Source organism: Podarcis liolepis, assembly GCF_965112155.1.
Source record: "Podarcis liolepis genome assembly, chromosome: 2".
NCBI lineage: Eukaryota > Metazoa > Chordata > Lepidosauria > Squamata > Lacertidae > Podarcis > Podarcis liolepis.
In genome coordinates, this window is record NC_139555.1 from 54127617 (window position 1) to 54154265 (window position 26649).

The following is a 26649-nucleotide window of genomic DNA, read 5'->3' on the forward strand; positions in this document are numbered from 1 at the left end:
ATTTGTAGGTGGCTTATTCTTGGCTACTTCTACTAGTATGTAAAACTACTCTTAGGTAGATAAATATACAGGGCTGTAGCAAATGGAATCATTATGCATGTGGATGGACTTAATCTCTCTCTTTCTTCCCCACCTCCAGCACCACCACCAAATCTGTTCCAGAGGGATGAGGAAAACCCAGAGGAGATTTGGGGGAGAGCGTATGTGAGAGGAAGAAAGGGAGGGGAAGTTCCACTGTGCTAGCATAAATCATTTTGTATGTGCCATTTAGTTGCACAGTTGGACCCTGCTAGAGTCACAAGTTTTAGGCTCCTAGCACTTTACGTAATGCTGGTGTTAATCATCGTCAGCAAAACAAAACAAAACAAAAACAACAAAGCAAATTACAGTAGCGGACTGCAACAGCAGGAGGTTCAAATTATACATTATGTACAGGAAGCACCCATTTTAATGTGTCTGACAGCAGACTTGGATAAATTGGTAGATGACTGCATTAGCTAGTTAATAATAGACCAGAAATGAAAATGTAAATTTTCATCAGAGCTGTCATCTGTAAAAGGACGTTCATTGCTGATAGCATGGATGTAAACAAAATGCTTGTAACATTTAAGCCAGGCAAGGTGTTTTCTTCAAATGCTTTTCCAGAAAAGTGTCTGTCAGTGCAAATTAGTCAAATTACAGTGCAAATTAGTCAAGAGATTCTGGTATCTCCAAAAAAATTAGTCTTTTTATCTCACCACTTCCCAAAGGAACTCAGAGCAGTGGATATGTTTTTTATTTCCTTTGCCCACACAACAAACTTGCAAGGTGGGTTGTATCCACAAAGTGTCTGCTTTGTGGCTGAATGATGATGCAGGGGTTACATTCCAAGACACTGCACATTTAAGTGAAATTGCGTATATTTGAAACACCATGGAGAAAGCCTGCAAACACCCCTTTCCACCCCTGCTCCATCCCATCCCTTTTGGTGATGTTTTTGGATCACCTCTGGGTTTGGCATGATGCACGTGTGCCTAAAATGGCTACTTTCTATACTAATTTCAAACAGTTAATTAGTAGACAAACTCAAGGTATAAATTTTCATGTGCATCAACTATCACGGGGGCACAGAAATCAACCAAATCAATCAATAAAAATTAAGAGCGCACTAAGGAAGTACCACCCTGGGTGGTGGTTGTTGCCATGCAATGGTCAGGATCATCCCTGTCCAACTCTGAGGCTTCAAAGTTGGAAGGAAGGCTGGGCACTTGTCAAAAGTGCTAGAGCCTGGGAGCACAAGCTGCGTTGATGTCAAAGCTCGGCTCTCCTTGAACCCCACTAAGCACCAAAGGCTCTTCACACACCAAATTTTAGGTGTAATATTTGGAAATCTAAGGGCGTACCTGAGAATACAATGTATGAATGTCACAATCTGTTGTTTTTGAAAATGTGTGTGTTATCCAGCTACACTAATGAGACAGCCAGGATTGTCTGGGGCTCCTTGCTTATGTGTACTCTTAATCTGCACCTTAAACAAACTTGTTTGCATTTGAAAGCATACATATTGAATTTCAGAGCAGATAAACAATTGATTAACGGAATTCAGTCTCAGTTACATTGCTTCACTGAAAAGGCCTAAGGAAATAGGTTTGTCTTCAGCTACCTTTCAGTCTGCCCCACGAACATTTCAAGTGCCATCCCATTGGCAGGACTCCCTCTCTTCCGACTGAGTATAATTATGCAGTTACCTGCAGTCCTTTGTTAAAGGTGCTGGGAACTGGATTTCTGTGAGGGGTGAACTACAGCTCCCACAGTTCTTTGCGGGAAGCAATGTGCTTTGAATATGCTTAAAATGTCGTGTTTTAAATGTACACAACATTGCTCTTTCTGTTGGTGGTAAAATCAAGATTTTCTTTAATCTGGAGGTGAACCTTTCTTCTTGATACTCTGCCACTTATTTCTGTGATTCATTAAGGCGAAATGGCTCAACTCAGCTGCCAAATAATGACAAAACCCAGTGCAGGTTTTGTGCATTTGAAAGGATTCCTGTCACTATGAAATGTGCACACATCTATATGCCTATTTCCTTTGCCTCTGATGATAAATCCACTTTAACGTTGTCCTTCAAAGACAACACAATTTGATGTCTTACAAACCCACCCTGTCACCATTTTACTTGAGCAACTTTCCCGTTGCATTTCATCGCAGCAATTGCTGCTTCTCATGAGGCGCTATCAATGTTTCATATCAAGGTGTCCTCTTAAACTGTAATGTGAGAGAGCCAACTAGAACTGTTGAATTATACATCGCCTAGCTGCATGTAAGCAGCCTTTTTTTTGTAAGTCCAAAGCTATCCCTTGCTGAACTAATTTCTGGGAAGCACCGTGAAAAACCCCTATCTATGGATGAGCTTCAGATGAAACTGAGCCCCAGGCATGATGCAAGATCCCGAAAAGTCAGATTCAAAATCTCCTCGGCCTACAGTGGTCGAGTTTTAAAGCAGGTATATGAAGATGGACAGGAACTTGAAATCCCGCAGGAGGAATATCCTCATAGTTTTCGGCACTGCAGCTTTCAACCCAAAGACGACTTCTTTGGGCTTGGTGAAGCCCCAGGATCCGGGTTTTGTCCATCAGCTAAAATGAATGCGCAGAGGATCAGTGTATTCAGAGAAGGGAACAAATACACGCTCACGGGGAGCTCTTCCCTCTTAAATGACCACCAGGCAGAGGAGAGCCATTTGGTAAGTAATGTTTGTTTAATAATGACCCATTATGGAAATGATTGTAAAATGGCAAATGCGGTAGTCAGAAGCAGAACCTGGTTCTCATGTTGGCCAAGCAACTCTTCCTATGCCTTGGTGTTTAGACCCAGGTGTGCGACAATGTAGAGTTGCCATACTTCAAAAAGTGAAAATGTGGACAGAAAAGCTGTTGAGCTTTTCTTTTCTTTTCTGCTAAAGTTGTTGAGCAGCCCTAGCAACAATGGGATGTGCAGTATGAAGTACAACCTGCGTAAAATAGCTGGGAAAGGCTACAGAATACATAGGAAACAAACAAACAAACATCAGCCAGAAAACCACTGAGAGCTTTAAAATCAATATCACCGAAGAAAATGGCAGGATTTATGAAGCACTTTATTCAGTTTCATTCCTTATTGTGAAAAGTGAAATCCAATAGGACACAGACAATGCTTTTAGGTTCTGCAGCACTTTTTCTTCAGTGAGAGAAAGCATTTTGTAAAACATGAACGATGAAGGAAACAGCGCGGCTACCTTTTTGCCTTCTCCTTCCTACAACACAGGTGTGTTTCAATGTCCATTTACATACATGGGAATGAAGGCGCAACAGACCTAATGCTGGTAATTTCAAATGGCTTTTGATTCTCGCTGACTCTGAGCCACCAGGTACTCAGAACCACTGAAGAATTAAAGATGATGGTGTTGACCATCAAAATATTACCTGATCCAAATACCTGAAGAAGTACCTCACCCTGCCCTGTATCAGCCAGCCTGTTTTCTTAGATCTGGTGGGCTGTTTCTTTTCATTATCCCACCACCAGGAACAGTACGTTATATGGTGGTATGGGACAGGGCTTTTTCTGTGGTGACAGCCTGGCCTATGGAATCTCCCCCCCCCCCCGCCGCCTGCTTTTGCTGTTTCAGGCAAACTCTTTTTTCATCTGTTTTCCTGGACTTTGGGAGGTTATTAGTAGTTATGTCACTGCTGTGAATGAGGAGTTCAGGTTGTGGTTCCTTGGGCTTCTTAAGGATCGGCTGTGTTTTTGCTGCTGTAATAAGTTATGATGAATTGGTTTTATTGTAATCTTCCTTTTGTTCTTGTATTAGCACCTGCCCTGAAATCATCTAATGAAGGGTGGGCTAGAAATGTTCTTATAAGAAATAAAATGAAATGAAATAAAATAAAATAAAATAAAATAGATGAATCCATAAGTAAAACCTACAAAAATGAATGATTTGAAGCACATCAAGGATACTGACCCAATGGAGCATGTAAGCATTGTAGAAATTCCAAGGGACAGGTGGATACAGGTGATACAGATACCTGAGAGCTTGCTCCAGCTGCACTCCCCATCCAAAGGCACACAGGGCAATCTACTATTCATGGTCCTGTGGGACTCTCGTTATAGGTGGATATTGTCTACAGTGGTTTTTAAAACTGTGTTTTAATGTTACTTTTAAGTTGCCTTAGGAAGAATTGCACCCTGCAAGACAGAAATAATGGTAAAAGATGAAAGAATGAATGTCTCCTTGCAGGCCCAGGACCCACACTCTCCCCACCTCACCAACCGGGCTAGAAATGAAGGACACCACACCATCAGAATGGGATCGAATCTGGCCACAACTTTATTGACTACAGATGAAGAGGTTTGGCATAGGCAATGGGTAACCATTTACTTCTGGCCTGCCTGCCGGAAATGACATCAAGGGTCAACCCGACAGTGGGGATTCATATGACTTACGTCAAATAGGGGGATCCCTGCAGGGATCACTGCCTTGAGGAGTGCTGAGGCCCAGACCCCTGTCTGGGCATATGGACAAAAGCAATTCCTTCAGAGATACCCTACTTCTGGAGGGGGAGCTGAAGGTACAACCTCCCCTCCATCCAAGACTAAGGTTACCCAGTGCCTAAACTGCCAAATTTGTGATGATTGCTATGAGGTAGGCCAAACCCTCAGGCCAAAGCTAATTCGCCTGACAGGCAAATTCCTACCCGGCTCTCAATATGGCAACCATCATGGCCACAGCAAGGCCAAAGCAGCTGCGAAATGCATTGTTGAAGGAGTGCGTGAGTGTGTTGATGCAACGAGGTGAGCCGAGTATCAAGGGCTGGCGCAGGCTGGCTTAAATCCCCCCAGAGTGGACCTAAGAGAAGCCTAAATGTTCCATCATGCTCGCCCCTGGGGGCGGATCCAGCCCTCTGAGCTGGCTAGCCATTGGCCAGTTCAGCAGACTGGCACGGAGCCGGCTTCCATGCCAGGAGGATGTGAGCCAGAGCTCACATGACGGCTGGGGAAGTCCTCCGGCACTAATGACTCCCGTTGTGTTCAGGGAAGGAGGTGTTACCCAGCCCACAAGGCCGCTGCGCCCATGAAGGGGTAAGCAGACTTATTTGGACCATTCCCACTTCACAATTTCTGCTTCCCATATCCAGGAGCCACTCACTATAGGAAGTACCAGTCACTGTTGCTGGTTGTGGGAGTCATCAAAGTTTCCAGGCAAGAATGGGGAAGCTGAGAAATGTTAGGAGACCCCTATTCCCCTCACAGAGTTAAAAATTTCCAGTGTGGTATACAGTGGTACCTCAGGATGCGAACGGGATCCATTCCGGAGCCCCGTTCGCATCCCGAATGGAACACAAAACGTGACGGCGTGTCTGCGCATGCGTGGGTCGCGTTTCGCCGCTTCCGCACATGCGCGTGACAGCATTTTCAGCGTCTGCGCATGCGCAAGTGGCGAAACCCAGAAGTAATGTGCTCCATTACTTCCGGGTTGCCGTGGAGCGCAAGTCAAACACGCTCAACGTGACGCGCATTCAACTCGAGGTATGACTGTAACAATCAATCCCTCTTCCCAGGGAACTCTGGAAATTATAGCTCTGTGAGGGAAGTAGGGATCTCCTAACAACTCTCAGCACCCTTAACAAACTACAGTTCCTGGGAATCTGTGGGGAGAAGACAAGACTGTTTTAAGTGGTATGACATTGCTTCAAATGTGTACTGTACAGCAGATGGGGACCTAAGAGAGCTGTTGGACTTTCAATTTACATGTTCCCTGCTTCATTTCAGAATCCCCCTGTTCTAGATATTGGGAAGATTATCATCTACACTAGCAATCTGAAAATCATCCGATCACCACTGACTAAGAAGGAGCTGGTGAGAAAAATAATACAGGATGAAGGACTCGAAGACTGGTCCTTCACATACCACGAAGGAAGAGGAGAAACTTGCAGTAACCCAAGTGATGAGAACATAAAGGAGACTGAATGTGAGCTTGTTCACAACGAGCATATGCAGGTAACATGCATGGTACATTTGGGAGCAGATGCAGGCATTAAGACGTAAGGTAGTGGCGTCTCCCTGCTCTAGAGATGTAAAAGTATATGCTTGTGCATTAAAAGAAAAAGGGAAACGATGACATCCTCCAAATGTTGTGATACGAAATCTGTCAGTTCCAGGACTTATGGCAGAGGTGGGGAACCTCAGGTCCAGTGGCTGAATGTAGCCCTCTGTTACAAATACAGTGGTACCTTTGGTCATGAACTTAATTCGTTCCGGAGGTCCATTCTTAACCTGAAACCGTTCTTAACCTGAGGTACCACTTTAGCTAAGGGGGCCTCCTGCTGCCGCCACACGATTTCTATTCTTATCCTGAGGTAAAGTTCTCAACCCAAGGTACTACTTCCAGGTTAGCGGAGTCTGTAACCCAAAGTGTTTCTTACCTGAGGTGTTTGTAACCCGAGGTACCACTGTAATTGAAAAGTAATACAATGGGACTTTATAGCATGCTAATGAATAAAATTAGTAAACAAACTGATCCTCTAATTCAGAATGCCACGGATTTAAAGCTTATGGGATATCCAGTTGGGGAATCCATTGCGCTTAAATTAAATCAACGGCAAGATATTGCTTTGCAGCTTCAAAATTGTATAAAAAGAGTCTTTGCCTCACTGATAAAGTGAACATTTCTAAAGAATTTATATTTAAAAACAAGGCATCAGGGTTCGAAACAATGGACTGACTTATGGGACTTGAATGGACATGCAAGAAGGTACCAAAGGGATATTTCAGGATGGGGGCCTTTGGCCCAAAACAAGGTACATAAATGAGCCGTAACGTTGTGGGTGGTGCTCAGCTATGTGTTGCTTGCAGTAGACCCATATAAATCAATGATCATGACTAAGTTAAGTCATGTGTGACTAGTCATTAAAATTCGGAAATCAGACCTGTGCAAATTGAGGAAATGTGTGTGCATTTATTTTGCGTAACTTGTAGAAGAAACAAGGGAACATTAGCAAGGAACTAGAATCACAGGGAGGAACAGATATTAGTATTCCCACTAATATTTATCAAGCAAACGGAAAAGCTAGATGTTCAAAAACCATAAGAGCCATACACATCTTAGAGGGATTTAGCCTGCCAATTGGATTTACTTTAGGTAAAGGATTCTGTGAACTGGTGTTAAGGAAGCTTATTTTGATCAGTCCCTTTGTATTTCAGGAAGCAAATGGTGATATCAGTTGCTCCCAGTGTAAGGGGTCAGGCTCTGCACCCTGCTCTGTGTGCCACGGAAGCAAGTTTTCAATGTTGGCGAACCGATTTAAGGAGTCCTACAGAGCTCTGCGATGTCCAGCTTGTAACGAAAATGGCCGGCAACCCTGCCGGACCTGTGTTCAATGACTGTATCTACTCTCTGGCTTCCTTTTACTTCCCTCGTTTGCTTGTTTTGTGTAGAAAAAGAATCCTTCAAGTTTTTATGTCTATTGTATTTACCTCTTTGCACTCAGGCTACACCTGCAGGTATAAAAGTGTTTGTATGCAGTGTTGATATGTTACACAAGGCGGTACCCATTTAAAAATAGCAATTCCCTTCCATGACATTAAAAGTGCTATGGCTTGCTATCAGCTTGTTAACAAATTGGGCCATGATCCAGCCAAGTCTCATTGATTTCAGTGGATGAGATTTAAGATTAACTCTCCAAGTGAAATCATTTTTAAAGGGCTTAAGTTTGGCTGAATCATGTCCTGGGTTATTTTAGTTGACACTCCTGTTCCAATTGAGAAACTCTAATTTGTGTCCCTGAAGTAGCAGCATTGAATAAGTACCATGCTAACAGCAGCAGCAGCAAACTCAAATGAGGAAGCCAAATGAGAGAGAAGCTTTTCCTTGTTGCATAAATTGGGTTATTTTTCATAGAAATCATCTCACCTCCTCCCATCCCCTTTCCCACAAGAGATAGTGAAGTTTTGCACCTATTGATAACTATATCACAACTCCTGAACACATGTTTACCCTAACTTTGCATATGTTTAGGCTAATGGTATTCCTCGTAATTTGTAATCTGATTTCCTGGTTTCAGGTTATGGGTATCATAGGACAGAAATGAACACTCCTTTTGCAGCTTGCTAGAATAAGGATCCTTCTAGATTCAATCAACAGCAGAAGCGTCCACACCTCAACTGACGAAATAAATCATAACATGTTATATGATTTATAATTTCACTTGCCCTTTTGCCTTGAACATTTGTGATCTTTTTCAATCCACACCCCATTTTGCATATAGCTGCACATTTATCCCTCCTGAGGTGCATGCCGTTTTCTGCAGATCTAGCTCATTTCAATTTTATTGTTATTAGAGCACACTGTGTTCTTTTCCTGCATGATTTAGGCAGCACCTCCCAGTTCTAAACACTACCATAGAGAAGGAGGGAGGGAAACACCAGTGCAATGGGGGAAAAGAGAGAGAAAAATGTGTATTTTATGGCCTTATTCAGAGAGATGCTGCCACTGATGTTAATGGGAGAAGTTCTGCCTCTCTCAGGATTCACTTGTTAACAAATGGAGCTTGTGTTGTTTAAAATGTGTCCCCAGTTGTAATTTCTAAACCATGAACTCTAATTGCTGAATACTTAGCATGCTACCACTTGCAGCGCCAAAACCACTACAAATAAGGAAGTAAATGAAAGTGCTTTCTACTGTTACTCTGTTAATGTCAAGGCTGGCTTTGCTTACATATGAGATCTAAGGCTCTTGATGAGCTAAGAGATGCCTTACATTGTTTGCCTGCTGAGTTCGCAAGGATAGCCAGTGTAATTTATGGTCAACTGTGTACTTTGGGATGTGTATGTTAGAAGATTTCTCTGAAAACAGATGTATTAGTAGCACTAATGCCATCATATTTCTAAGACCTGACTGAATTCTCTTAATGTTGAAATTCTCAAGTACGAATCCCATTCCGCTTTGAAGATTGTCTTTGCAAATGTATAACTACTGCTAAGGCTTTTCTCAGTTCTAAAAATGCCTTGAATTTTAATGGAAGCATGGCTAGTGCACAAAATGGAGGGGTGCTTCAGATGTTATCCTTCCATCCACATAGAACTTATGACCCCTGTTGTATTTCATTTCTGAATCATTCCATGTCAGTTTCGCTTCACTGCTGATTCTGAGACTGAAGCCTACCTCAAATGTGGCCTGTGACTTGTGAAAAGCCAGAATAGCACATGTTTACAATGGGGGGACAGACAGCTACGTATACCCTGTGTGTATGGAAACTTTGCCTTTCCATAAGCAAAACAGGAGTCCTGTGTACAGCGTTGACTCCCAGCCAATGGCCAGGATGCTCAAAACACTCAAACAAACAAACCACTCAAAAATCATTTTCCTTCAGGACTCCAAAAAGATTGAGTGCTGCACTGGATTGCATCAGCTTCAGGTTACCACATTCTGAAATGGGCATGGCAGCAGCTCAGCTTTAGGCCTTTCAGTGTGGCTATACGTTTTATAAGCCATGCAAATGCCATGAAATGAAAACTTCACATCAGTTCTGCTCTGGATAGATGCTCTGAAAAACGTGGGAGCTCTGCTGAGCACCTCAAATGCAAATTATATGTCTGAGCAACAGACCTCAGTCTTCAAATGTGGGTCTAAAATAAAGGGATATATAGTATTTGATCTAAGGCACTAAAGTGTCCGTTGCCTGGTGCAGAACCCTTTACAGTCAGCTATTTCCTGCTTTGCAGTCACCCTCATCCCCAGGGACTCATCACACCCCACTTAGGCTCACTTCCTGAAAAGGATGCCAGCTGGGGAACAAAGGATATTGGGGAATAGACTGAAGGGCTAACAGCAGTGATTCAGTCCCACCATGTGTTCCACTGCTGGTGCTTTTAATCACACCCCCATCCTCTATTGTTACCTATAGGTGTCATTGGGGCAGATCTGCTTTTGAAGACAGAGGTCCATTGCTGTCACATCTGCTGAGAACCTCAGAAGCAAAATTCACATTTGGCTGCATTCTGGCCATTTGAACGCCACTCTAAAAGGCAGCACCATCTTTATGACTAGTAAGTAATAAGGCAAAGGCATCGGCTAAGAGGTTCTAAATACAGTAGTGAGTAAATTCTAGGAGTATCACTGGGATTGCCTTAGAGAAACAAATTTGGGTCAGGTTGTTTGGCTGTGATCTAAAAGGTTTGTAAAAGCACTGGCATCCACAACAGCTTTCCACTCAATTCAATGGGGATAGTTCTGCACGCATAGTTTGGAGATACACAGTAAAGTTCTCACATGAAAATACTCCATGCTCAGGTGGGAATACCATCTTCACAGAGCATCATGTATGTCTACAGTTTTTCAATCAGGTCTCAGATATGTAAATGCCATTGGTCAGATTCCTTAATCATTGCTTAGATTGTGATGTTCTGAAAATTTTCAAATGTATTATTTGGAAATACATCCCACTGAAATAAATGGGACACACCATCAAGAAATGTGTTTATGACTGACATGTTAGTGATTTGGTGAATGTTTTTGTTGTTTAGTCGTTTCCAACTCTTTGTGACCCCATGGACCAGAGCACGCCAGGCACTCCTGTCTTCCACTGCCTCCCGCAGTTTGGTCAAACTCATGCTGGTAGCTTTGAGAACACTGTCCAACCATCTCGTCCTCTGTCATCCCCTTCTCCTTGTGCCCTCAATCTTTCCCAACATCAGGGTCTTTTCCAGGGAGTCTTCTCTTCTCATGAGGTGGCCCAAAGTATTGGCACCTCAGCTTCACGATCTGTCCTTTCAGTGAGCACTCAGGGCTGATTTCCTTAAGAATGGAGAGGTTTGATCTTCTTGCAGTCCATGGGACTTTCAAGAGTCTCCTCCAGTACCATAATTCAAAAGCATCAATTCTTCGGCGATCAGCCTTCTTTATGGTCCAGCTCTCACTTCCATACATCACTAGTGGGAAAACCACAGCTTTAACTATACGGACCTTTGTTGGCAAGGTGAATGTTACTCTCTTGGATAAAAATAATAAAACTGCAAGGTTTCATGTGAACCTTGTTAAAGCTCTCTTTTTTGTTCTATAGTAATATCAAGCCTTTCATGCTTCTCTGTGGCAAGCATATGACCCAGTAAACTACCCTGGGGACTTTTCACAGGGTGGAGTAAGAAATGCATAAAACCAATAAAACAATACAGCATTGAGACAGTGACAAGTACTGCCTAAGTGCCATTATTATTCATATAAGTAAACACGAACAAAATATTTCAACATGTATTTGCCTATCACAGCCAAGCTACCTGTGACAGAAATACTGAGCCGAGCATTTGCACAAAAGGAAATGCTTTACCAGGCTCATAAATATAAAAAAGACTGGTTCCTGGTTTTCATCTCTTGGTCACATTGCAACATGATCAAAAGACACAGCATATCTCTATACCCGAAGCACACTGAAATGCATAATTTCTTCCTGTGGGGTTATTGTTATTATTTTCCAGAGATGTCAGATGGCACAAGATGGCAGGAGCACTTCCCACAGGCCCTGGAAAAGATTTTGTCCAGCAACAGGGGCATCCTGGATTGGGAAGCGGGTAGCTTGTGCCCGTCAACTTGTCACTCAAGTCACTGGAGAGACATAACAACAGGCCATGGACCCATTTCTGCAGGTCCAGCCACAAGCCTTAACCCCGTGGTTCTCAAACTGTTTTCTAGCACCACACTGATTTTTTTGTTGATAAGAAATATAATAGGAAACAAAAGAAACAACTCCTAGCAGTGCTTGATTTATAACAACATAGAACACAACTACTTTATAATATGAACATGCGACATCCAGAAAGTATAAAGCAATGAAGCTACCGTACTTAAGTACATGAATCATTCCCAAAATATAATAATAAACGAGCCTCTTGCATAGTACCTTAAGTATGTACACAACCTCAATGAGACGAGTTAGCTTACTTTTGCTGGGTAATCTCGTTTATATTAGGTCTAATTTGGGACAAACTATTGTTTCCTCATCAACACAAAGAAGCCTTTCTCTTTTCTGATCTTATATCATATTTGTCAGAAAAGATATCCATCCTAACTGTTCAATCAAAAGCAGAACATTGTGAGCCTTCCTTGCCATTTCTCTCTCTCTCTCTCTCTCTCTCTCTCTCTCTCTCTCTCCCCCCCCCCCCGCCCTTTCACGTCAAAAGCCAGTGGTAGCACTTTCTCACACACTAATGTGACCAAGAATTAGAATTCAGGGTGGCTGAAAGGGAAGAGAGATAGGGTTACATAGGTAGAGACAGGATAGGGGGTCCCCAGGGACAGGAAGCAAATTAAACCCTGGTCATAATGGTGTCCCTGAGTGTGTCCCATTAATTTCTCCATGTACGCGAAGGGCTGCCATTCAAGTCTAAGCTCTGCACTTAGGGTTTGACTGCAGCAAATGTGAAAGCTGCCTCCCACCATTGTCACTGGATGGCTCTCACTGATTAGGCTTCTCTCCAAGAAAGTGCAGCATCCTATCTTCTCCTCTCCTCATCTACCTACATTGCTGCAGTATAGAAGCTCTCTCTCTCTCTCTATGACCTGTCATGACAAGGGGCATTTTGCAGGCTCTATAAAATTAACAAAGTGTGACAACTATCTAGTCATTAGGGAGGTCCAAAAATTTGAGGCTAGTTACAAATGACAGTGTTTGGACTAATGTGGGTGAGAGTTGAAGCTATGACTATATTATGATCTAAGTGCTTTAACTAAACTTCTAGATTTTTGGGGGGGAGAATATCCATTTCCGTTTTTAGAAAACACTAAGGTTTTGCACAAGAGTGCATAAGATCTTCCTATTAGTGTTATATTATAAGCCTGATGTATGTATTCAGATTGGTCTCCCAGGTAATCCCCAGCATTTACTGTGAGAATATCTCCTCCAAACTGGGCATGTGGCAATTGGTGGAAATAGGTTTCTTTCTTTGGTATTGGAGGCCACTGGAAACAAAATGGCTAGGCAGGGGTCAGCAAACTTTTCCATCAGGGGGCTGGTTCACTGTCCCTCAGACCTTATGGGGGGCCGGACTATTTTTTTTGGGGGGGGGGGAATGAATGATTCCTGTGCCCCACAAATAACCCAGAGATGCATTTTAAATAAAAGGACACATTCTACTCGTGTAAAAACACGCTGATTCCCAGACTGTCCGCAGGCAATTGTTTAGAAGGCAATTGGGCTGGATCCGGCCCCCATGCCTTAGTTTGCCTACCCATGGGCTAGGCTGTGTTTGGGTGGGAACACAAAGAAGTTGGAGTGCTGAAATAGAGCTCATCCACTGAAATGTCACCATGCCCACAAAAATGGGGGGGGGGGGGGTGTTCCACACTAGCAGTGGCTGCAGACTGTATAACAAGTTATTTTTTCATTTATCAGATCCATTTTAAATGTGAAAAGGGGGCTGGCATTATGATGAAAGCAATGTTATGTGGATACTGCAGAAAACTTCTGGGCCTGACCAGGACTGACTTGACAATAAAATCCTGCCTGGAAATGCCCTTTAAGGTGGCACAAGAGTCTCTGTGCAAGAGACTTAACTCTCTGAAAACTGTCGCCTCACCAGAATCCTTTTCCTTGTACACCCTCTAAGGGCAACAGAACGCATCTGCATAGGCAGCCCCGTCCTAAGGAAGTTTATTCTTTGTGTGACGTGCTTCCAAGTTAAATGTGCACAGGGTATACGCACTTTTACCCGAGAGTTAAATCCTACTAAAGTCAACAGGGATCTACTTCTGAGTAGACACGCAAAGGATTGCAGTTGGGTTTCTCTCTTGGCGTGGTGCTTCTCACCATGCCCGTGGAAAATGCGGTACTATGGCTATTTTTAGGAGTATATTTCTGTTTTCAGAAAGCCCGGGGTATTGTTACATTTTCTCTCAAGCATTTCCGCAAACTTTGACCCTCTGAACAAGAATCAAAGAGAGAGAGAGGAAGGGGGCGTGGCTTCTGGCACACGTGGGGGAATTGGGCTGCGTAATTGGATTCCGGAGGGGGCCTCTCTCCACTTCGAACGTCATTAAGGTTCTACGGAGAATGCACCTTCCCCCGCGAGGCAGGGGGAGTAAAGGAAGTAAAGGAACGTGGGAGCGGCCACGCGCCAGCGCCGAACACGTGTCGTTGTGTTCCCGCGTTATGAAGTCCCCAGAACAAAAAACAAAAAGCACAGTTTGGTTCAAAACAACAGCGCAACGGTCCAATGACTTCGTAACCGTAGCGAACTTTTCTTTCCCCTGCCCACAACCTCCAGAGAGGCCTAAGCCGCTCAGCCCCGTCTGGGCGCGCGTTTGCATTGTGACCTAGGGAGGTGTTACTCGGAAGGCAACGCTGCGGCCCGTTGCAAAACGACGTAGCTGGAGAGCGGGTGTTGGTGCAGAGAGGGGGAGGGAGGGGGCTGCCGGAGCCTGCGCGGGAAGGGAGCGGCCAGGCCCTCGAGCGAGCGCCGCCGGCGTTTGGGAGCAAGCTGGCAGGAGGGGGCCCGCTCGAAGGGCGGCGGCGGCGGCTGCTCGGCTCCCGCCATGGGGGTGACCGTGGAGGCGCGCAAGGTTTACAGATACCCCTTCGAGCAGGTAGTGGCCAGCTATCTCCGCAAGGTAAAGAAGGGGAGCTCCTTTCTTCCCCCTTCCCCGAAGCTGTGTGTCAGGCCCCGTTTCCTCGGGCTCAAGGGGGTTCATTCACAAGTGTGTGTGTGGGGGGGGGGAGAGGATAAGGAGGAGAAATGGCGGCAACGGTGCGCCCCAGCCCAATCTTGATATTGAACACTCCACGCACGCCCTCTCCAGTCTGGCAAAACTAATTGGAAGTGTTTTCCAGCCTCCGATTTTCTCCTTTGGTTGTCAGCAGAGCCCCGACTTCAGTGTCCCCTTGCAGTTTTCTGTTGCTGGCCCCGTAACACGCGGTGAGGCCGAGCCTTTGGGGTATTTGGGGGGGGGGTTGCGTCGCGGGTGGGGGCCGTGCTATCTAACCCAGCTGCCACCCTCCTGGCTGAGACAGAGTCTCCCCGTGTTTATCGGATGGGGGTGTGAACGCGCCTCTGGATCTCTCCTTCCCACTGCTACCTTTCGCACGTGCTCTCTCTCCGGCGCGTTTTTCGCCCTGGCGATTGCTGGTGGGCGCTGCTGCTTTTCTCCCTTAGTTCTCACGAAAGTGTTACTTCACCAGAACTTATAAATACCAAGGCGCTCCTGCCCACTCCTTTGAATTGAGACAAGGTTTTTTGTGTCTTCAGAGTGTACTCAGGATTTTTATTGGGGGAGGCCTTTTGTTTTTTCGAGGGGGGAGGGCAGAACCTCAGTTAACTATGTATATTTATGTATTTTTATTGATTTGGAGGGGGGCAGCTGCCCCTTCCCCCCAGCTACGCCCATGGTGTGTTGTATACTTTCCAAAGTGCATGTCTTCATCTCCTTGGTGGAACAGCCAGGATGAATTCAGAATCAGCATTCAAGATGCCCTTCACAGATTGGAGAACTGGGCCAAAACTAACAAGGAATGTCAATAGGAGCAAATGTACGGTTCTGCGCTTAGGCAGGAAGAACCAGCTGCTCAAATGTAAGATGGGGTACACGTGGCTTACTGGTAATACATGTGCAAAGGATCTAGGGGTCTTAGTGGACCACAAACTAAACATGAGATTCCAACTAAATACCAGGAAGAATTTTTTGGCAGTAAGAGCCAACTGTGGAACGGACTCCCTTGGAAGGTGGCGAACTCTCCTTCCTAGGGTGTTTTTAAGCAGAGGTTGGATAGCCATCTGCCACTGATGCTTTAGCTGAGATTCTTGCATGATTTTATGCTCATTCAAATACCCTTAAAGGGAAGCCACACATGTGATGTATCAATAATAATAATAATAATAATAATAATAATAATAATTTATCATTTATACCCCGCCCATCTGGCTGGGCTTCCCCAGCCACTCTGGGCGGCTTCCATAAAAACCAAAAATACAGTAAAATATCACACGTTAAAAACTTGCCTGAACAGGGCTGCCTTAAGATGTCTTCTGAATGTCAGGTAGTTGTTTATTGCTTTGACATCTCGTGGGAGGGCATTCCACAGGGTGGGCGCCACTACCGAGAAGGCCCTCTGCCTGGTTCCCTGTAGCTTTGCTTCTCGCAATGAGGGAACCGCCAGAAGGCCCTCGGCGCTGGACCTCAGCGTCCGGGCAGAACGATGGAGGTGGAGACGCTCCTTCAGGTATACTGGACCGAGGCCGTTTAGGGCTTTAAAGGTCAGCACCAACACTTTGAATTGTGCTCGGAAATGTACTGGGAACGTACCCAATCAAACAGCAATCAAATGTGGGAGTTACAGAAGCATGGATGATGGTCCCCACTTCTTAGTACTGTACTGCAACTTGTATGGTTTTATGCTGGTTTTAGGCAGACTTTTGTACTGGTGCTACTTTCATATTGATTGTATTTAGTTGTTAATTGCATCTGTGTTTTATTGTTTTTAATTTGCGAACTGCCCAGGGGACATGGTTAATTAGGCGGTATATAAATGCCACAAATATCTAAATAAATAAAGCAATGAAAATATGGAGCTGATAAAATGCACTTGTGCCTTTGGCTATAATCTGGCAGCAGGCCATGGCCCAAGAGAATGCTAGCCTGTAAAAAATTATTCACAAAGGGGAGCAAATAGTATCCATGCATCTTGTGTGGAGTGTAGACCCTGTCCGGCTTCATCTACCTGCCACAGGTGGCCAAACATGGTTGCAGAAGAAGCTGTTGTATAATAGGGCATAATGATACCCAAGCCTGTATTCTTGTTCATATTTTGGGGGTAAGGTTTATCCCTTTTATGTTATTGTAGTCAATTAACATTCTTCTATCTTTTTGATGTACGGTATTTTATATTTTGTTTCCTGTATGCTTTTACAGATGTAAGTCACTTTGAGACTTTTTGTTGTTGTAAGTGATGAATATGTGCAATCAATACTACTACTACTACTACTACTACTACTACTACTACTAATTAATACTGATGTGGTTAGGATTACATAGTTAGCCATGGCATTCACATCTGGTTCTGGTTTGAAACCTTGGCTCAAATGAAACCCTTATCTTGGGTTACATAAAAACAAGAATGCCAGAGATGGGATCTGAAAATGACTTATTTTTTGTATTTCCAAAGTGAGATTATTGGAGCTCACATCTGGAAGCAAGCCCTATTGAAATCAATGAGTTTATTTTTAAGAAGGAATGCACAGGATCACATATTAATTTGCTGCTTTTGTCAAACTGTTTTGCTACCATTTAATAACGTGCTACCATTAGTACAAAGGAGTCCAGGCCAGTGAACACATTGCCTTCAGCTCCCAGAGGAAACCTCAGTGGCCTTGCATGAACAGTTGGGGCAGCCTTACCCCAACCATTCCTGGGGATGCTTAAGACTTAGGTGCTCCAAGTAAAAGCAGAAGAGAGGAATCGGAGGCAGGGAGCTAGTACCATCCGCTTCTGAAGTTGGCCTGAGAATATTTTGTATCATTTGTGTGTTAATGTTTTGAACTGTAAACAGCCTTGGATGCCTTGGCAATTAAGGTGGTGTATAAATGCAATAAGTAAATAATAAAATGAATACTGTACTGTTATGTTACTGTTTATTGATACATTGTGTAACCATATTGATAAGATGTAACTATAAAGGCACAGTTCTTTGCACTGTCATCTTAAGACTGAAACAGACTGCAGGATGTGTGAGAAACATCTGTATTCCCCTGTTTAACTGCAACCAGTCCTGAGGGTAGAGTGGCTGCAAACCCCTGTCCTGGCTGGCTGGGTGGTGGTTGCAGCCCCTTGTGCTGCCGCCATGCCCAGGCAGCCAGAACGTGCAGGGGCAGCTGGGGGTTGACGTCCACTCCTGGCTGGCTGCATCACAGGACAGGATTGCCCGCCAAACAGTGTTAGAAACTGAGATATGAAAGCCAAAAGCTAAACCCATGAAAAAAAGACAGTCACAGAACCAAGAAATTACACAAAACAAAAGAATTGCCGTGAAAATCCCTGAAACGAGAAGTAATGAACTATAGAATTGAATTAAATAACAAAAATCAAAAAAATTAAGAAAAAATTAACCTAAAATTAAACAAAGACTTAACGAGATGCCGGCTACAAAACTCATTTCACTGAACTAATCAGTTTCCTCAGAAGGAAATAAAGAAATTCTAAACCTTAAATGATTTTAAGTGATATCAAACAAGTTTCACTTTTATAGCAAGAATAGAAAGCTGAAAATGAATGAACTGCACCTATGTTCATTTTTCACATGGTCTAGTCTTTCCCCTGCCCACCCCCCTAATATTCTTGAGAGGGTCTCTTCTCCAGTCTTCAGAGAGTGGCTGGAAGTGGGGAGGCAAAGAAAGGTCCTCCTTTCCTTCCACTCTGCAGTTTTAATCTGAAATCTTAGGCGCAGTACTGCACCCAGAGCTCAGAAACTGCTCATGCCAATGAAATTCTCTGTCGCAAAATGCATCCAGAACAATGAGAGTTTTAAACACTGCTGCCAAAATGCCTATGTTCAAACTAACCAAAAAAATGTTTCAGGTATGCCAAAATGGCATGTGTGCTATGCATTCAAATAATTTAGGGCATGCATGCACTCCTCACTAGAGCTCCATCAGTTCACAAGTCATTACTGATGTAAAATGGGTGTCATCAGCATACTGGGGGAATTATCTTGAGTGCAAGTAATATAAGACTGTCTTTCCCAAGCCTTTGGTGCTTGTTGTGGAGCTTTAGGGGGAAGTAAAGTCTTTATGGTGTGTGTGGTTTTTAGATGACAAAAACTAGAGGGAGAGACCTCTATTATTTTTACCTTTCCCAAACCTAGATAAGAGATAAGGCACTGCCTCTACCTTGGGACTCAAGGGAGTAGCAAGTATATCTCTTGTTTCTTTTAAATAAATAATAGAATTACAGAGCTGCAAGAGAGCTTGATCAGTGGCCTGCTCAATGCATGGTGGGACAGCAGTGTCCCAGACAGATGACTCCACATCCTTTACATAAATTCCTCCAGGGAGGAGAAGCTCTTGCTGTTTCTTCTCTAAAGTGCATCACAGGCTGGGTCTTACTATCTCATTGGGCCTTGAGGTTTGGGGAAGGTAAAACACACCAGGAGTTTTCTCTGCGTCTTTTTTACTTCTTCATAACCCCGTTGCAAGTGGTAGAGATCCCAGCCTCTCCTCGAAGCTTCAAGCGCACACAGAAGAACACTAGATTGACTCTTGGGGGCAAGCTTGATGTTACACACAGATGCCTAATTCTCCCCTACCAATCTTTTAAAATGAAAAAGGAGCCTTAGGGAGTTGCCATCTTCCTTTTGAGCGCTCCCCCTTACATGCTGGTCTTACCTGATAGCAGCTGGTTAGAAAGGGCTATTTTCATTTAAGGAAAAAAAAAAGAGAGGTTACATGCATCTGTGTTTGATGTCTGGCTTCGGTGTTCAATTCCTATGTGTATTTTCCTATTCTTTTATTGTTAATCTGAATAGAAGTATAGAAACTGTTTAATTATAGATGTTCATAATATGGTGACTTTATTGCCCTCTAGCTGTGGCTTTTGAGAAATGAAACTGAAATTTAAAAGTAATTGCTATTTCTTTGCCAGTTTTTTAATCGGCATACTAAGGTCAGATGACCCTGCTCAATACGATCTCTCCTCTGCTCAAGGGGTACAAAAGGACAACTTTTTAGCAACCCGGTACTTTTCATTCAGTGGAAGGACTTCACTGGCAGGCTTGTAGTTTTTGCACCATACTTTCTCTTCCTACTTTCTGTTGATGCTGAATGTAAGAGAACAGAGAGCCACTGCCATTGAGGTGTTCTTCCACCTTATATCTAGCAATGTAAGCTTTATTGCAAACTCTTCTGTTACCAGTTTCATTTTTATCTAGTTTTGCTTCTCAGCATGTGCATTTCTCTTGTAATTAATGTGACCCCCATCTTTACAGATCATCATTGCCTCTAGTAACAGTGCAATTTTTGCACAGTGCATTTCTTCATGTGTGTATTTTGGTTTTTAATTTAATCTAAATCTTTGTGTGAAGTATTGAGTCAAACAATTCCTATTAGTTTGGGTCATGCCTTTCCACTGTAAGCTGCAAACCTGCTCAATTAAAATCAATGAGGTGGGTATTGTGGTTTTTTTTTTTTTTAAAAAAAAGACTGATTTCACCCTTTGATTCAGAATTGTCCAGGATTTGTAAATGCTATGTATATCAGCTGATTTCATGCAGTATGCCGCTGTTATCTACACCAGATAGGTCATTTATTTCTGCATGATTTGTTGTTGTTAGGCATACATTTAATTGTTCTTTCTCTAGTGATGGCCAATTTCCTTGGTTCATTTGGGTTGTTGCTTGCAACCCTGAGATGGTGTTGGCTCTACTACTCCAGTCCAGTATACTGACAAATCTTTTTCCTTTTTGACTGCCTAAATACTTAGTAGAATTCCTTCTCATTTTCACTAGGATGCAGCTGTGGTGTGACCATTCTATAGTTTTGCATTTTCTGTCTCTGACAGCAGCAAAATATTAGTTTGGATTATTCGTTTTCTAAAAAACCACAAACTCTGAAGATGAATCTAGACAGGTATCATCTTAGCACATAAAAAACCCCAAGGGTAGCCATGTGATCCATAAGAAAATAAAAATCCAGAAACCCATAGTTGGATAATACCTTTATTAGGACCAATCAGAAAATGTGTTAAGCTGTTATCCAAGATGTATGATAGAGAAAGGACTATGGTTCACCTGAAGCATGCTTCAGGTGGCAAAAAAGGAAGGTTCACTTGGCATTTGAGTCAGAGGCTGTATGTGTGTTTTTGAGGAGTGGATGCAAGGGAAAGTAGCATTTACTCCACAGCAGTAAAAACTGAACTTCTGTGTGCAATATGTATCTGTAAATAGCCTGAGAGGTATGATTGTGTGGGAAGGCTGTCACTCCATAACTGAACATTTTGACTTGATCTTGAACACCAGATTGCGCTGAGACAGACCTGTAGTTTTAAACTTAAAAGTAACTAGGTAAAGGTAAGGTAAAGGGACCCCTGACCATTAGGTCCAGTCGTGGACGACTCTGGGGTTGTGGCGCTCATCTCGCTTTATTGGCCGAGGGAGCCGGCGTACAGCTTCCAGGTCATGTGGCCAGCATGACTAAGCTGCTTCTGGCGAACCAGAGCAGCTCACGGAAATGCTGTTTACCTTCCTGCCGGAGCGCTACCTATCTATCTACTTGCACTTTGACGTGCTTTCAAACTGCTAGGTTGGCAGGAGCAGGGACCAAGCAACGGGAGCTCACCCCCGCACGGGGATTCAAACAGGCAATCTTCTGATCGGCAAGTCCTAGGCTCTGTTGTTTAACCCACAGCGCCACCCACATCCCTTAAAAGTAACTAATAATATTGAAAACAGAAAGCATTTTAGTTTTCCTGCCCAAGAAAAGGTGAAACGTGCCTGTGCTTGGTCATGGGAATGTGAGAAATGCTTTTGAAGGGTTGAGGCAACTAATTTGGGGGGAAATTGTAATCTTCTGAGGAATGCTAACTTAATCCTTGTGAGTAAACTGCATTTCCCCCCAGCATTTGAGCCATAAATTCTGGTTGCTAGTGTGTGTGTGCGGGGGGGACGGGGACGGGACATTTCTTCACTGTCCATCACATCCACGTAAACATGTTGTGTGGCAGCCATTGGCAGCCAATGTCCCCACTGTGGAAGGACATGTGGATCCACAATTGGCCTCCACCCGTGTTTATGGAAGACAATCTTTCTCGGCTACGAGTGATCACCAAAGAAGAAGATTACTAATTGAGGAAACCACCCACACCTATGATGCTCCTACAATTTTTGTACCTACTTTAGGTGTATGTGTGTGTGTGTGTGTGTGTATGAGTTGCTCCTGAGTGTTGACATTTGTTCTGCACCTTTCTTTCCCAACATGCCTTTCTTCAACTGTCAAAGTTTTGTTTTTTAAAAAAAGGGTGAGCAGTCTTTCTTCCCATGACAAGCCGTTGCATAATTCCATGATTCTATATCTTCACTCCTTTGGCTACTGTAAGGACAGCAACATAAAGGGAGCTGTTTCAATTGCTCAAAAGCATGCACAAGGACCCCATGGAATCTCATCTTTGCTCTGTGCCATAACTACTAATGTAGAAGGAATGAGATCTGAAGCGGGTGCATGCTTCACCTTGAGTAAAATAAAATACCAGCCACTTTAGATAGATTTTGAAAATGGCAACTTGGTTTCTAACTTCTACTGGTTTGTTTGTTTTTTTGGTCTCGTCAGCCCCTTACTGTGTTTGATATGTGTTCTCTTACTAGCTGTGCCACGCATTTACTAGAGTTTACTTTATGATACATTTATTTGCTGTGATATCCTGGAAGGCTGAAATCGTTGGAACTGATTTCTTTCCCACTGGGATTTAAAAGAGAATTCTTCAAATATATTTTGCAGTCCTGTGATGCTTCCATTTTTTTAGTTGCATTTGAGCATGTGTACTTAAATATCAACTCAGTTCTTGCGTTGAAGGATTTTGGTTATCATTACAAATTATATTAAACCATGCTGAATTCTCTGTGCAGTCAACTAGAAGACTAGATGATTCTCTTGCTATGATTTCATTTAAGCCATTTATGTGTTTGTGAATGTTATATAGCGTGCTTGCATTGTATTTTGGTTTTCATCATATTCTAAGGATTGCGTCTTCTCTTAACCTTGTTGGAAGTCCCATTTGAAAAGTGAATTCATGCTGACTTTTGTGATACTTACTTTATTTTGTCTTTGTGGAAGGTTTGTATGGAAAACAAATGTTTTTCAGAAAAAGCAGTACATAAAGCAAAAACAATATTAATCAATAATTGCATATTATGCAAACACAGAGTTTCAAAGTAATCCATCTTTTTCAACAGAGCAGGAAAATCACCATTATAGCTCATCATATGTCAGAATTCAGTGATGAGCACTACTTGATCACACCAAGAAGTGCTTTCATCCCCCTCTCAAAACAGCCTCTCGCTGTATCATAAGCAAACGTCTTTATAGTGTCATTGGAGTGGAGTTTCAAAAGCAGTTGTGACCTGGTGCTTTGTAGAGGACGGTAGAAGGGGAGAGAAAGAATTACAGTCCCAGTAAGTAATCCCAAAGTCTTCTCCACATGCAAGCTTCCTGAATTGTTGGCCTCTTCTTAATGTAGCATGGCATCTGTTAAATTTTCAGGAAAACTGAATCTTTTTAATACGTCTAATTAATATATTGGAGCACCCAGCAAAGTGAATCACATAATTGCAATAAATCATAGAGATTGCTGTGACCTGTGGGTGATCTTAAAAATGAAGAATATATCTAATGTATGCTCATTATATATTATATACTATTCTGCAGACAGGTTCTGTGTGGTTCTGACATAAGATATATTATACCACAGAGAAGTAGCTCCTATGCCTCTGTGATAAACGTGAGCCTAACCTTTTCCTGGGTCACTGTAAAACCTTTTGTATCTTTGGTCTCTGATGGAAGACGGTTGTGCTGTCTAACTTTAAAACAAAGCTTCCAGCTTGGTGATAATAACACACTAGTATTCAATATGGGTCCAACCTGGAATGCTTGTGATTGGTACCTAATTCGTAGCAGGTTTACAAGACACCTCATAAGGACGCCACTTTCTCATTCAACTGTGAAATCTGCTAAGCAGTCAATTTTGAAGCTTTGGAAGACTGGATGAGCATCAATTAATCTGTAGGGATTCCAGGAATAAACAGCCACAGTGCATGTTTTTCCCATTACACACACCCCTTGCTGGTTGCTGTCTCCTACTTGCATATTTGATGCACTTGAACAGTTGACCACGAGATGGCATCATATCATTTTTGAAGGCTGTGGTCTAGTTGAAGAAGTTTTTTTGTTTTTGGAAAGAAATGTTAACAGTGCTTACCAGTAAAACAGAACTTTCAGCTAAGCTCACTCATCCATATATTTCACCTGTGCAAAGCAAATGCCCACCAAGCATTCTACATATCTCTGGGATCCCCTCCTCCTCCTCCTCTCTCTCTTTTTACATGTAACTGATAGCTATATGTAGCTAAATTGTTTTCACATGTAGGGTTTATATGGTAATCATCATCTCCAACTGTTACATGGTACAACCAAATGGAATGGAAATGTGAGATCTTTCTTGCTTTCTCTTTTCCTTGGTCAGGTGATTGAGGCACAACAGGTCATACACACATAACTCACCAATTTAGAATGCAACAAGATACAGTGGTGCCCCGCAAGACGAATGCCTCGCAAGACGAAAAACTCGCTAGACGAAAGGGGTTTTCGGTTTTGCGTTGCTTCGCTGGACGAATTTCCCTATGGGCTTGCTTTGCAAGACGAAAACATCTTGCGCTTTTTAAAAAAAGTCGCTTGAAGAGGCGCAGTTGCGACGGACTGTGCTTCGCAAGACGAAAAGACTCGCGGAACAAATTCTTTTCGTCTTGCGAGGCACCACTGTACTAGCATCCATGAAAGTAGCTGATATAATGGTAGAATTATAGAATTGTAGACACTGTAAGGCAGGGGGGATCTTTTTGCCCAATGTGGGGTTGCCACTTTTTGCCCTCTACCCTGAGATTAAGAGTCTCTTGCTTTACTGATTGAGCTATCCCAGCATGAGCACATAACCTATATATCCAACAGAGAGTTTATTCAGCTTGCTCAATCAATGTATTTCTTCCTCTTGGGTTTTCTGCATTCTGTTTATAAACAGAGCATTATGGACATGGGGAAAGCTGTGGTGCTGCTAATAGTTAAACCGTCCACATACTCATAAGCTTTTAACTCATCTCCCTTATATTAAGCTGTGTACAAAATTGAGTCTATTCCTAGTTAAATACTTGGGTAATAGAGTCTGCTATTTAGTGGAAGAGTTATGCAAATGGCTTTTTTGTTTCACACGAATGGGTCTTATAGACTGTAAGTTTCATTGATAATGTAATTAGACTGTTACTTACCATTTGAAAGCAGCAAGCTGCATGGAAGCATCAGATTTAACTGCCATATACGTCACTTAATGAAACTTCTTACAGTGAACATAGAAATGCATAGTTCAGTTAGTATCTTCTTCTTGAGTTTTACCATGTTTTCTCATTTGGGATTTATATTTACTTGTATACCTGGCGTTTATCATCACTGTACAACCCATTTACTACAGTGGTGCCTCACAAGACGAAATTAATTCGTTCCTCGAGTTTTTTCGTCTAGCGAATTTTTCGTCTTGCGAATCACGAATTCCCATAGGAATGCATTGAAAATCAATTAATGCGTTCCTATGATCAAAAACAAAGCCAAATTTGGTACAACAAGAGTTTATTAAGTGCTCTTTAAAGTCACACATACTGTAAAGAGCATTTCAAAAATTGAAGGAACAATAATTTAAGTTTCTAAACATGACAGAAAAACATTAAAAATCAACAAAGTGTACAGTACATTTTCTAAGACTCTGGGGGACAACTCGAAGAAGGTTCCTCTTCCACTCTTTGCTTCTTGCTGAAGAACCTGTCCATGGTCTGCTGCTTCATCTGCCTTTTCAGCACCTCCCTGAAAGGCGACATGACCCTCGTATCAAAAGTGTTCACAAGGTCATGTGCGGGTGCTTGTGAGGGTGGTGCCGCTGTGCAAAAGCCTGCACATCCTTCCACTTCAGGCAAATGTCCCTCAGTTCTTTGGAGGACAGCCGTTCCTCAGTTGCTTCCTCCTCTTCCAGTGAGGCCTGCTCCTGCGCAGCCTTTGCCTTCAGTTCGACCAGCTCCTGGGTGGTCAGCTCGTGGTCGTGCTCCTCCACCAGCTTGCTGATGTCCTCCTCTGTGACCTCCAGGCCCATGGTCCTCCCCAAGGCAACAATGTCCTGCACCACTGTTGACTCTGGTGCATCAGAGTCACTTGGTGCCACACAGTCCGGCCACAGGCTGCGCCAAGCGCAATTCAAATTTCTCTGACTGATCCTGTTCCAGGCTGTGGTGATCATCTTCAAGCAGGTGACGATGTTGAAGTGGTCCTTCCAGAATTCCCGCAGGGTGATGGTGGTGCAATCAGCCACCTCGAAGCATCGCCTGAAAAGCTCCTTGGTGTAGAGTTTTTTGAAATTGGCGATGAGCTGCTGATCCATCGGCTGGAGCAGTGGCGTGGTGTTAGGCGGCAGGAACATGATGCTGATGAAGCTGAACTCCTCCAACAAGTCCTCCTCAAGGCCTTTAGGATGAGCAGGAGCATTGTCCATCAGAAGCAAAGCCTTCAGCGGCAGGTCGTTGTCCAGCAGGTACTGTTTGACAGCAGGGCCAAAAGCATGATTGACCCAGTCCACAAACAGCACACATGTGACCCAAGCCTTACTGTTGGATCGCCACATGACACTCAGCCACTCCTTGTTGACCTTGTGTTTCTTGAAGGCCCGTGGGTTCTCTGAGTGGTACACCAGCAGGGGCTTGATCTTCAGGTCGCTGCTTGCATTGGCACAGAAGAGCAGGGTCAGACGGTCCTTCATGGGCTTGTGGCCAGGCAACTTGGCCTCCTGTGTGATGAAAGTCCTTTTGGGCATCCTCTTCCAAAACAGCCCGGTCTCGTCGTAGTTGAAGACCTGCTGTGGAA

General features: G+C 43.3%; 2 protein-coding genes across 4 annotated transcripts in view; both read left to right on the plus strand.

The window, feature by feature from the left end:
• The first annotated feature begins 1706 nt into the window (after positions 1–1706).
• GRXCR2 (glutaredoxin and cysteine rich domain containing 2) lies at positions 1707–9362 on the plus strand. Its single transcript, XM_083487840.1, has 3 exons — positions 1707–2722; positions 5788–6015; positions 7219–9362. The coding sequence occupies exons 1-3, from the start codon at positions 2381–2383 to the stop codon at positions 7396–7398; spliced, it is 750 nt and encodes a 249-aa protein (XP_083343966.1). The 5' UTR covers positions 1707–2380; the 3' UTR covers positions 7399–9362.
• Positions 9363–14026: 4664 nt separating this feature from the next.
• PRELID2 (PRELI domain containing 2) overlaps positions 14027–26649 on the plus strand; it is a 58731-nt gene continuing 46108 nt past the window's right edge. For 2 of the 3 annotated variants that reach the window (XM_083487838.1, XM_083487839.1), the window contains exon 1: positions 14033–14614. In XM_083487838.1, the coding sequence (XP_083343964.1) occupies positions 14540–14614 (75 nt within the window). In that variant the 5' untranslated portion in view covers positions 14033–14539. Of the gene's footprint in view, positions 14615–26649 lie in introns of all 3 variants that reach the window. The other variant, XM_083487837.1, reaches the window with a different exon arrangement.

Excerpts from the sequence above, each read along its gene's own strand:
- GRXCR2 (XM_083487840.1), top strand. The coding sequence starts at position 2,381 with ATGGATGAGCTTCAGATGAAACTGAGCCCCAGGCATGATGCAAGATCC. Across the intron at positions 2,723-5,787 it reads AGGCAGAGGAGAGCCATTTG|AATCCCCCTGTTCTAGATAT; the intron begins GTAAGTAATGTT and ends GCTTCATTTCAG. Across the intron at positions 6,016-7,218 it reads TTCACAACGAGCATATGCAG|GAAGCAAATGGTGATATCAG; the intron begins GTAACATGCATG and ends TTTGTATTTCAG.